This window comes from Gadus chalcogrammus, chromosome 2 (assembly GCF_026213295.1).
Source record: "Gadus chalcogrammus isolate NIFS_2021 chromosome 2, NIFS_Gcha_1.0, whole genome shotgun sequence".
In the NCBI taxonomy this organism is placed as follows: Eukaryota; Metazoa; Chordata; class Actinopteri; order Gadiformes; family Gadidae; genus Gadus; species Gadus chalcogrammus.
In genome coordinates, this window is record NC_079413.1 from 15,938,379 (window position 1) to 15,949,424 (window position 11,046).

At 43.1% G+C, this 11,046-nt stretch overlaps 2 protein-coding genes across 2 annotated transcripts; both read left to right on the plus strand.

The window, feature by feature from the left end:
- The first annotated feature begins 1,485 nt into the window (after nt 1–1,485).
- LOC130402055 (THAP domain-containing protein 10-like) lies at nt 1,486–7,271 on the plus strand. The gene is made up of 5 exons (XM_056606151.1): nt 1,486–3,453; nt 4,045–4,186; nt 4,352–4,574; nt 4,674–4,797; nt 7,251–7,271. Exons 1-5 carry the CDS (start codon nt 3,103–3,105, stop codon nt 7,269–7,271), a joined length of 861 nt encoding a protein of 286 aa, XP_056462126.1. The 5' UTR covers nt 1,486–3,102.
- A 130-nt stretch (nt 7,272–7,401) lies between these two features.
- On the plus strand, nt 7,402–9,735 carry LOC130375806 (uncharacterized). Its single transcript, XM_056582907.1, has 7 exons — nt 7,402–7,497; nt 7,723–7,839; nt 7,921–7,996; nt 8,072–8,323; nt 8,620–8,791; nt 8,928–9,076; nt 9,198–9,735. The coding sequence occupies exons 4-7, from the start codon at nt 8,194–8,196 to the stop codon at nt 9,383–9,385; spliced, it is 639 nt and encodes a 212-aa protein (XP_056438882.1). The 5' UTR covers nt 7,402–7,497; nt 7,723–7,839; nt 7,921–7,996; nt 8,072–8,193; the 3' UTR covers nt 9,386–9,735.
- Nucleotides 9,736–11,046: the final 1,311 nt, after the last annotated feature.

Genomic DNA, 11,046 nt, shown 5'->3' on the forward strand with positions numbered 1-11,046 from the left:
ATGGAGCCAGGGAACTAAGTTTTAAGTTGATATATTTGCCTTGTAGAATTCAGCAACATTAAGAGTGCAAATACAAAAACTGAATTACACATACGGTAACATTCTCCCTCTGTGTGTATGTGTGTGTGTGTGCGCGTGTGTGTGTGTGTGTTACGGCCAAGCCATTGTGTTGGTAACTTCACTCATAAATATATCTACATACTGCATTAGTATGCATTTAAACCAATACAATGAAATATGAATTCCAGACACACTTAAGGCATGATGCCACCATAGGTTTGCAGAGGACTATATACACAATATGCACACTGAAGGCATGATGCCACAATAGGTTTGCAGAGGACTGTATACAATATGCACACTGAAGGCATGATGGCACAATAGGTTTGCAGAGGACTGTATACAATATGCACACTGAAGGCATGATGCCACAATAGGTTTGCAGGGGACTGTATACAATATGCACACTGAAGGCATGATGCCACAATAGGTTTGCAGAGGACTGTATACAATATGCACACTGAAGGCATGATGCCACAATAGGTTTGCAGAGGACTGTATACAATATGCACACTGAAGGCATGATGCCACAATAGCTTTGCAGAGGACTGTATACAATATGCACGCTGAAGGCATGATGCCACAATAGCTTTGCAGAGGACTATATACAATATACACACTGAAGGCATGATGCCACAATAGGTTTGCAGAGGACTGTATACAATATGCACACTGAAGGCATGATGGCACAATAGGTTTGCAGAGGACTGTATACTCTATGCACACTGAAGGCATGATGCCACAATATGTTTGCAGAGGACTGTATACAATATGCACACTGAAGGCATGATGCCACAATAGGTTTGCAGAGGACTGTATACAATATGCACACTGAAGGCATGATGCCACAATAGGTTTGCAGAGGACTGTACACAATATGCACACTGAAGGCATGATGCCACAATTGGTTGTGAGGGTCTGCAACCAGTGACCACCTCACGGGAAGGAGGGGTGGGGGGGTTGTGAGGGTCTGCAACTAGTGTCCACCTCAAGGGAAAGAGGGGGTGGGGGGGAGGTTGTGAGGGTCTGCAACCAGTGTCCACCTCACGGGAAGGAGCGTGGGGGGGTGAGAGAGACTAGTAAGAGAACTCTTGGAATACTCTTACTTGTAAAGGAACTTTGCTCGTCTGTCTTTCTGACTGGCAAATTTCTCAATTACTCTTTTGTTGAAATCTGGAATGTCCCTTGTGAGTTTTTTCTCTATAGAGAGCATAGCCAGAGCATTGAGCCGCTCTTGTGCCATAGTGTTCCTAAGGTAAGTCTTTATCCTCTTTAAGGTGGAGAAGCATCTCTCTGATTCTGCTGTTGACATTGGTGTGGTGATGAGGATCTTGAGAAGACTTACAGTTTCGCTGAATGTGTCTGAATGCAGGTTATTTCCCATTAGAACCTGAAATAGAGCCAGTGCTCCACTGCAGCCCTTGAAGTCTTCATGGTCGTAGATCAGGGACAGTTCTGTTTTAAGCCTGCCTTTGTCCAACATGGGATAGGCATCCACCGTGGTTTCCAGCGCTGCATCTGGGAACTTTCTGCTGTGTTGTGGGAACAAGTCACCTTGCAACAGAGTAGCATTGATGAGATGCTTGGTGAAAGAAAACCTCTCCTTGGCATGGCTGATAATGGTGTCACAGACCTATGAAATAATAACCACAGAAAACATTCCCAGTTCAACAATACAATAAAATCAGCCTATTCCTAACAGTTATTTCTTTAGCAAGTAAAGCTAACAGTAATAATTAAAAAACATAAATGTGGAGAAAAAAATGACTGTCTGCATTCTCCAGTAGATATACAGTAAACATAGTATGTCTAATAATGACAACTCTGAATACAAAAATGTGCAAACAATATACATATAGGCTAGTGGAATACAGAAAAAGAAGTGGATTACCTCTATTGCCAGATGCTGTTGTGTTTCTTCCTCCATTGCCCTCCGTTTCTTCGCGGGTGGTCCCTGTACAGGTCCCCTATAGTCCTCATCCTCAACTAGAGAAGGAACAGTGTCCCTGGTCCAAAACAATTTTCACAAGTCACTGTCCATCCTGAAATTACTCTAAGAAACTACTCACTAGAAACCAAATTGCTGATAAAATAAATCCAGAACTGTATTAAAGTATGTGCTGTTGTTGTGTTGGACCTATTCAATGTCATCTAGATTCATCACATATAAATTCACTAGTCCAACATGGTGAAATTGTGATATTTATGAGAGATTATATTGTGCTCAGCCATGTGGATTCATGTTTTTACTGTGAAGGCTACATGTAAGCATGTTTTAAGCAAATATGTAAAATCATAGCTTACCTGATGGCCTGTATGCTTTGAGTGAACTTTTGGGTGATCCCTGCGATGAAGACAGAGTCTATATTCCTCTTCTGCAGCTGGTTAAAGAGCATGTCTACATGTGGCATGATCTTGTGAAATAATGCCAAGAAAAAACAGAAAGCCTCGTCTTCCAACATTCTTAATAAACCCCCGGCCTCTCTCTTCGACATGGCATCAAAGTCTCCTCTGTCTCGAATGGTTTGGAAGCACTTAAAGGGCATGGTGCAGGTTTCTATTTTCTTCTATTCTGGCAATTTTCTAGTTGGTAATAAACATTTAAACAATTATCCATTGTATTTGATGTTGTAGGGTATCACAAAATATAAATATTAGGAAAAGTAGGTGATATATTAGTGGTTATTAGCCACAGGTTAGCGATGATTCTTATTTCTCCCACAATGCATTGCATGACGTCACATAAGGTACTCCTCGCTTTTGGACGACAGCCGAAGCCGCTAGTGAGAGAGAGACAGTGTCAGATTATATAAGTAAATACATAAATAGAGATAGCCTAGATATAGATAGATAGATAGATCGATCGATAGATAGAATAGCATAACATCGATAGATAGATAGAATAGCATAACATCGATAGATAGTGAGGGATAGCATAGCATAACATAACATAACATAGATAGATAGTGAGGGATAGCATAGCATAGCATAGCATAACATATATATAGATAGAGAGAGAGAGTAGATATATTAGTAGATAACATGGTTTTCTACTGTATTTGTGGCGGGTGCAACAACTCCAGCAAAAGTGGACATAGGGTACATTGCTTCCCCAAGGACAAAGGGATTCTCCGAAGCTGGGTGCAATTTGTCAAGGTTAGGCGGGCAGATTTTTCAGCTAGCTCTGTTACCGCGTACTCCAGAATATGCAGCGCGCATTTCAAGGAGGAGGATTACCACTCAGGGGATGCCAAGATGGTCTCACTTGGTTTAAAGAGTAAGAGGACGGCGAAGTTAATTCCTACCGCCGTGCCGTCTGTGCATGCAAACCACTCTGCCTGCCCTGTCCCGAGGTCGAGAGACACCGTCTGCCGCAAGCGAGAGATTGCCACGGTAAGCATCATGCTATAGCTGCTAATTACAAGCTGCGCGTTAGCTAGATCTGTGTATTTTGCATACCGTGTTCCCTTTGACACAGCCTCCTCTACAAGCATGATCAGTCTGACATTAGAAGAGCATATTTCTTGATTCACGAATATGAGCCAAAACAAAATTGCCCTGAAGTAAATGTCCATATCGTCATGAAAGCTTCATGGCTAGTGTTTTGATCAGTGATCGTCATCATCAAGCGGCTTTCACAACAGTGTGTTTGCGTTTTGTGTTAGTGCTAGACTGCTACGGTTCTCTTTCACATATACTGTATTTGACCGTGACCGTGTCGTCAGGGCTGTAGTGGACGCTAAACGCAAGTAAACGCAGTTTACCCACCTCTGAAATTTGAGAAACAGAGTTTATCCACTTCTCACTTCAGAGTTTAGCTACCTCCCAATACAGTAAATGTACTACCATTCGTTGCGAATCACTGATCTAAGTATTCAGTTTACCTACCTCTTATTTCACCACTACACCCTTGCATATCTTTTTTATATACTTATATATACTATACTTTATACTAATATACTTTTTTATATTTGTTTTCGCAAGATGTTGACAGACGCCTCACAGCAGGAGACCGTGCACAGTGTAGACACTGTGGAGAGTGTCGATACTGGGGATCAGCCCTTGCCCTCCTCCACTTCTGATGCTGGGACACAATGTTATTTGAAGCCCCCCCGATGGTCTCACGGTAAATCTTTGGTATTTTAAGGGGTAGATATTATGTCTAAAACATTGCAAGTAGGACATTTCCATACAGATTGATGAAATGAATACATAGCCTACACCAAAACATAGCCGCTTAGATTTGCCATGATTGTCATATGTTTGGGTATGTTTACTCCCTCTGCCACAGCTGTGCAGGTTAACCTGAAGCCCAAGATGGTTAGCGTGGGCACACAGACTTCAATCAGCCCACAAACCTCCACTCCCCTCGCTAGTCCTGAACAGACAGTTGACGACGATGATGATGATAATGCCACTGTCATCAGTGACTTGTCGTGGGTGCCCGAAGAGCCGATGGATGAGGAGGAATTGTTTGATGAGGAGCCACCTTACACGTGTGACCCCCACCACAAGTGAGATAATCTAAAACCAACATAGACCATATTGAATGCTCAATGCTTTGTTAGTTTGAATGACACCGCCCCCCTCCCCCTCATTTTTTGTTGTTGTAGTTGCATTGACAAATTCATTGTTTGCCAAGAGGAGCTGATGGGCCTTTTTGCCATCTGTCCGGCCTGTTGTGAGAGGTCGGATAGGAGCATCGTGCAGCAGGAAGGAACTTTTGTTAAAGGTTGGGTACGCGATTTGCGAAACAACAGCAGATTTTGAAAATACACAACTCAAATGGTCCTACCCCCTCCCCTTCAACGCTGACTCTGACTCCACCCATTCCAAGTACCTGGACGCGCAATCATGCACGAGCGCGAACAGAGATGCGCGAGAGCGAGCCAGGCTAGCGTAGGTTTTCGTTTAACAACATGGCACTACATTCAGCTGTAAATTGCACCCAGTACCGCGGGAAGTAGGGGTTTTGGGGGTGCTGCAACACCCCCTGTCCGAGGCCCTGTCTTATCACAGAAAACGATCATTTCTAAAAACCAAAGTGGAGATTTCTGAAAACGCCGGTTATGTGTTGTCGTATCAACGGGGAGAAACGGGATTTTAGGTTCTGAAGCGTCACATTATGCACCAGGAAATGCTTAACGTCATGTGAGCATCCGCTGTACCGTATTGGTCCGAATATAAACACAAACCCCATTGTAATACGACCTATATTTGGAAAAAAGATTTGATGACCAGATCTTGATTTCATGAATAAATAAATTGTATTAATTGAAATAATATACGAAAATAAAAAGGCATAGAATAAAACACTGCATTGCCACTAAACAGTAGTGCAAATAGGCCGTACTGATGTGTACACCTAAGACTTCCTGACACTCCTCTGCCCCGCTGTGTTCGCTCTGGCTGTGGTCGCTCCGAACTGTTTCGGCCCGTGGCAAAGCGAGTCATCCTCGCTGCTGTCCAAGGCATGTTGAGACGCAGCATTTATTTAATGCTCATATGTCCTAGTGCTGAAAAAAGGTTATATGAAAAAGTGTGAGGGTAGCGGTGGTGCGCTAAACTTGTTCTGTGAGCAGCTGGATGTGAACCATGGTGTGAAGGAAGTGAACACAACGATCGATTTTCAACTGTGCGCGCATGCACTGGTGTAATTGAGCTGCGCTGCTATATATCTTTTTTATCAATGTAACGAGTTGCGAGTCTAGTGCAGGCCGGGTTTTTTTTTCCAGCACCCCCTGCTGAGAATACGTTCTCGCGGCTATGGTTGCACCAGATGTTATAAACATTAAACGGTCACATAAATCAATACTATTTTTAGAAAATGTATGTTTGTTTCATATAATTGTATTGGAAGTCCTGGTTTTCACTAGGGTTGCCGCGGTGTGGACATTTTCACACCGAGTAATACACTCGTCTCAACACCGGTATTACCGAGTATAAACGGTATAAACTTTGAAACTAGGTCAACCGCCACACAAGCATCGGTTTTTAGACCCTTCTCGTCCTTCAGTTGCCGCCAACGTTCAAAAGCAGCGCCTAGGATTATTCTTGATTTCAGTTTTTCTCTTTCAGCGTTTTTATTATCAATTACTCTCTGAAAAAGAGTTTTCCTTCTCTTTGCTGGTGGTGGTGGTGGTGGTGGGGATTGTGGCGTCTTGTCTGCCATGGAAATTGTCTTCTACTGCTAGGTCCAAATGTGGATTAACTAGTTCCAGTAGATACCGCAGGATAACAACAAACAGGAGCTTGCTCTGGGTCACGAGCTCTGGGTCACGAGTACTGCACGAAGGGGTCGCGCGCGGGGCGCGGGGGAGGGGGGGAGGGGGAGTGCAGTACGACCGTTTGATTGACGTACTTACTGTCCAATGAAACTCGGTGGCAATGGATATGATTGGCTGGAGTTTTTCGAGCCCTGCACGTTCCACAGATGATTGACAAGTTTAATTTTCATGTCAGTACTTCTAACTCAGTGGCTGTAAGCGGGTTATGATAAGGATTTCAAGTAATTTTGCAAAAATGGCCAAAAAAGCAAATCACCTATGCAACCTTTAAGATCAAGCAGGTACAGTTTTGTTTATGCAGTTTTGTTTACGTGGCCATCTGATTAGAAAATCTGAAATTCTAATTCTAATTAATTCTGCAATAGTGTAGAAAAAAAATCTGATAGCTCTGACTGTCTTGCCAGTTAATTTACAATGTATGTACCAGGCTGGCTTAAGTCTGCTGGTTTGTGATGCCATCATATTTGAGTGTTATACTGTATTGGTCATGTGTGTTTCATTGAAAATATGAAACCTTTGACCAGTAATGTACAGTACTTACTCTATATTGAATCCTGATATACTGTTGATTACAATGTTTTATTTTATTTTCTTACATATCTAGGTCTGTGCATCATGTGGCTACCACCGTTTCTGGCAAAACCAGCCAATGCTCCACAGGAACATGCCAACCTGCAACCTCCTGTTAAGTGGGGCCATTCATTTTACTGGATGTTTGGCCACACAGACACTAAGAATGTTGACCCTGTTTGGCCTGCAGTGCATCAGTGCGAGCAGTTTCTTTCGCCATCAGCGCCGCTACACCATCCCAGTAATCGTTCAGGCCTGGCAGAATGATCAAGCCAAGAATTTTAGTGACCTACGGGCAATGGATGGCGGGCTAGTTCTTGCTGGTGACTGCAGGTAAACCAGTGTGAGAGCTAGACCAGTTCCACGTTTTGATTTTGTTATTTGTTATCATGTAGGGTGGCTTTAGTTGGCATTTGCAGTTGACATGGTGGATTGTCTTTACAGACCATGGTTTGAAAAACTTGAAACATAAATTGTAATTAATTCCAGGTCAGATTCTCCTGGGCACTGCGCAAAGTATGGGTCATACTCTCTGATAGAGGACAGAGTGAACAAGGTGGTGGATGTTCAGCTTGTTCAGGTAAACCTGATGTTATTAGACAAAGAAATGAACTCTGCAATTTGGTAAAAGGATTGTATCTTAATATAACATCTTTCCACTAGTACAACCATGCATAGAGCTTTATTGTGTATTGCCTAACTAGAGTAGTGTATCATAATGCCTGGACCAGCAACGCTTCGGTTCATTAACGCCTCCTTCAACACCACCTGCATTCTACACTTACACTGTTATGTCATGTTGCAGAGCTCAGAGGTCCCCAACAGCTCATGGTGTGAGCTTGAAGGGCTCAAGCGCAGTGTTGGCCTGCTGAGGGGAAACGACCTGCATTTGGCAACGCTGATCACGGACCGACATCGCCAGGTATTTACAATAAAAATGCAGTATAGAATGTAAATATCTGAATTGCACTGAAGCTGGATGTTTGTGGTTTTTTCTCCTTAGGTTGCCAAATGGGTGAGAGAGGAGCTGATCCCTGAAGGGACACAGCATTATTTTGACGTGTGGCACATTGCAAAAAGTATGTATCCATTTTTGGAACCTTGAAGCAGTTTTTGTTAGTGCATATCAATTAATACCATTTGTTCTAAAACAGGTCTGGGGAAGGCATTGGATGCAGCATCCAAAGAGTGTGACCAACTACAGTTGTGGAGGCCAGCTATAGTGAATCACCTCTATTGGACTGCAGCCTCAACCCCAGATGGCAACCCAGCGGTCATGGAGGCCAAATGGAGAAGTTTAGTGAACCACATCCAGGACATCCATGACCATGACACCCCTGCCTTCTCCAGTTGTGCCCATGGCCCTCTAGACGAAGATCAGCGCAACAAAGAGTGGCTGGACCCAGGTACAGTACTGGTATTATGCACGCTCTACATAGTTTTGTTTTAGTTGCTGTCTTTGAGTAATTGTCTGGATGCTTTGACATGTGACCTTCGTGATGAAATTATTTTTTCATTCCCTGGCAATCTCATAACATTCTGTTTACTGTTTATGTTTGCTATAATTCATATGCAGGACAATTTCATGTGTTTCCATTTCAAAAAGGAATTCTGTCTGTATCCATCTTCCTGTCTATTTGTACGTTTTCCGTCTGTCTGTGTGTCTGTCTGCCTCCCTGCCTACCTGTCTTGGTCTTTTCAGGCTCATTGGCAGCAGTCAAGTTGGAGAACATAATGATGAGGGCTGCCTTGCTGAAAGATGTTCGTCAGCTGTCTCCACAGCACCAGACCTTCTCCCTTGAGGCTTACCACTCCCTCATCTTGCACTTCGCGCCCAAGCACACAGGGTTTTCATACCTTGGGATGTATAGCAGGTCAGTGCTATCCAATGGAATAACACTGCCAATTATTATGCCTTTTATAGTAATAATAGTACCTATTAACGTGCCTATTGTAGTATTTTGTCATACACCAAGTTTCAAAGGTTTTCTCAAATGTGTTATTTTGTAGGCTTCTCTTAGCGGCGCTGCATTATAATCACAATGCCAATCGCGAGACAGCACGGAGAAGTGACGGGACGGAGAAGTACTGCGTGCGGTATCCGCGCTTCAGAAAAGGTGCCCATGTGGTGCGTCCCATCAAAGAGGCAGCCTCATACGGTAAGCAGTGTCAGGCAGTTCTATCATATTTTGAGATGGCGCACGAGTGATCAGTGACAATGATCTTTATAAAGTAATATTATTATTATTATTATTAATATTATTATTATTATGTCTGCAGGTTATGCAACATCATTAATGAAGGCCCTTCGGGAGAGCTACGACAATTCACCCGCGGTTCTTCGAGAGGTTGGCGCCAATTTGTCCTCCGATGCACCCGCCCCCATCGCCAAATCCTTCGAACAGATTCCTAAGGAGGAGGCCATCAGCCTCTACCTAGCCCGGCAGTCACGCTTCAAGAAAACCTAATTTCACATTATTATTTTTTTCCACGGACAAGTCCAATGATTTAGTTGTTATTATTTGCATGAAATTTCTTTGTATATAATTCAAAATAATTTGGTAATCATTTTACCTGTGCCTTGTCAACCTCTGTGTGCGGTGTTGTCTGGGCTCACTGTGTGTCTGCTTGATGTGCTTTTGCATGTATCACTGCATGTATGCATGCATGAAATAGTGTGTGTGTGTGTGTGTGTGTGAGAGAAAAAGAGAACCATCAACTGACCCTCGGGTATGACTACACTATTGCAGAATTAATTAGAATTAGAATTAAACATTGCGGGTCTAGCCCTTCATCAGTGTTCCTTGTATGTTTTGTGCCTAACCATTTTTTTTATATAGATTTGATTCCAACCTGTGTCTTTGTTCAGTAACCATTACAAGCAATGCCAATCAACTTTTTTTTTATCCAAAATGCATGTGTTCTGTGTACTTATAACATTTTAAGGGCAATTGAATGATCACAACAGAATAAGCATAACTTATTTTTATTCATTTTCATCCAAACAAGATGGTTGAAACCACACAAGAGGGTAGAGGCTTCCTTATACTCCTCCCTAAAACGCCATAAGCCCAGCGTATAGCTTGCCTGTACGCAGTGTACCGGTATTGCCTAGGGATAAGTAGGAAAGATTCTTACGTTTAAAACTCTGTAAGTGGGTTGGAAACGTCATTTTAAGCCTGTTTCTTATGCATGTTTATTGTGTATGCAACAAATCTCCTGTCACCTATAACTTGGTTCAAATGACTCAGTGTAAAAAGATTTGTAAAGTAAACATAAACCATGAACATACTCGTGCGTGCTGGCTTGAAGGGGACCATGATCCTGCCTGAAGTGTGTGTATGCTATTTTTAGCACAAACGGATTCAGGCATCATGCCTCAAATCCCGGATGCTGCGTAAGGCACGTTACATCTGCTGGCCGCGGGGTGAGCTCCTCGACCAGCGACCAAAACGCGCTCACCTCCCTACAACACAAGCTCTCCACCACAGTTTCCATGGGACGACACCGCCCACACAGACACCTGCCAAACACAGCGACACAGACACGCTTACTGCTCTCTCCCGGTAAGCGGTACCCTGACAGTTTCAATGACAATCAATCACGAGGAAAACGAGTTAGCACTATCAAAAATAATCACACTGAAGACATAACCAGCCTACTCGGCGTCGGCTACGTTTGCAAACAACATTTTCACCGGAGAAAGGTAAAAGCTTAGAATAAACACTAGGGGTTCACAGGTGGGACTGTCAAGCTATTATGCCTTCTATTTCTGGATCTTCTGACTAAGTTTAGGGTACTTATCTGAGCCAATGACATAATCACTGTCACTAGATATAAATAAAACGTTGACTTTCATTCGATGCTATTCACTGAAAAAATAAGTTATTGTAAGCACTGCTGTTCATAGACTACTAGCTCCAGCGCTCCTTGCTACGTTTCTAAATGGTAGCAACTCACCAGGACACTTCACCAACTCTCCACTCATTCTCCTCTGACCATGCATTTATTTGTCTTTGACGGCCATCGGCTCTCGGTATTTCCTCATTTCCCCTCATACGCCTAACCGGTTCGAAATTATATGGCTGTGGGCCATCATAAATGTTGAGAGTGGGTCTTGCTACCTCTT

Bases quoted from the DNA above. Each gene is read 5' to 3' on its own strand.
- LOC130375806 (XM_056582907.1), top strand. From the start codon at position 8,194: ATGGAGGCCAAATGGAGAAGTTTAGTGAACCACATCCAGGACATCCAT. The intron at 8,324-8,619 runs GTACAGTACTGG...TGGTCTTTTCAG, and splicing joins CAAAGAGTGGCTGGACCCAG to GCTCATTGGCAGCAGTCAAG. The intron at 8,792-8,927 runs GTCAGTGCTATC...GTTATTTTGTAG, and splicing joins TACCTTGGGATGTATAGCAG to GCTTCTCTTAGCGGCGCTGC.
- LOC130402055 (XM_056606151.1), top strand. From the start codon at position 3,103: ATGGTTTTCTACTGTATTTGTGGCGGGTGCAACAACTCCAGCAAAAGT. The intron at 3,454-4,044 runs GTAAGCATCATG...TGTTTTCGCAAG, and splicing joins GCAAGCGAGAGATTGCCACG to ATGTTGACAGACGCCTCACA. The intron at 4,798-7,250 runs GTACGCGATTTG...TGGTGACTGCAG, and splicing joins GAACTTTTGTTAAAGGTTGG to GTAAACCAGTGTGAGAGCTA.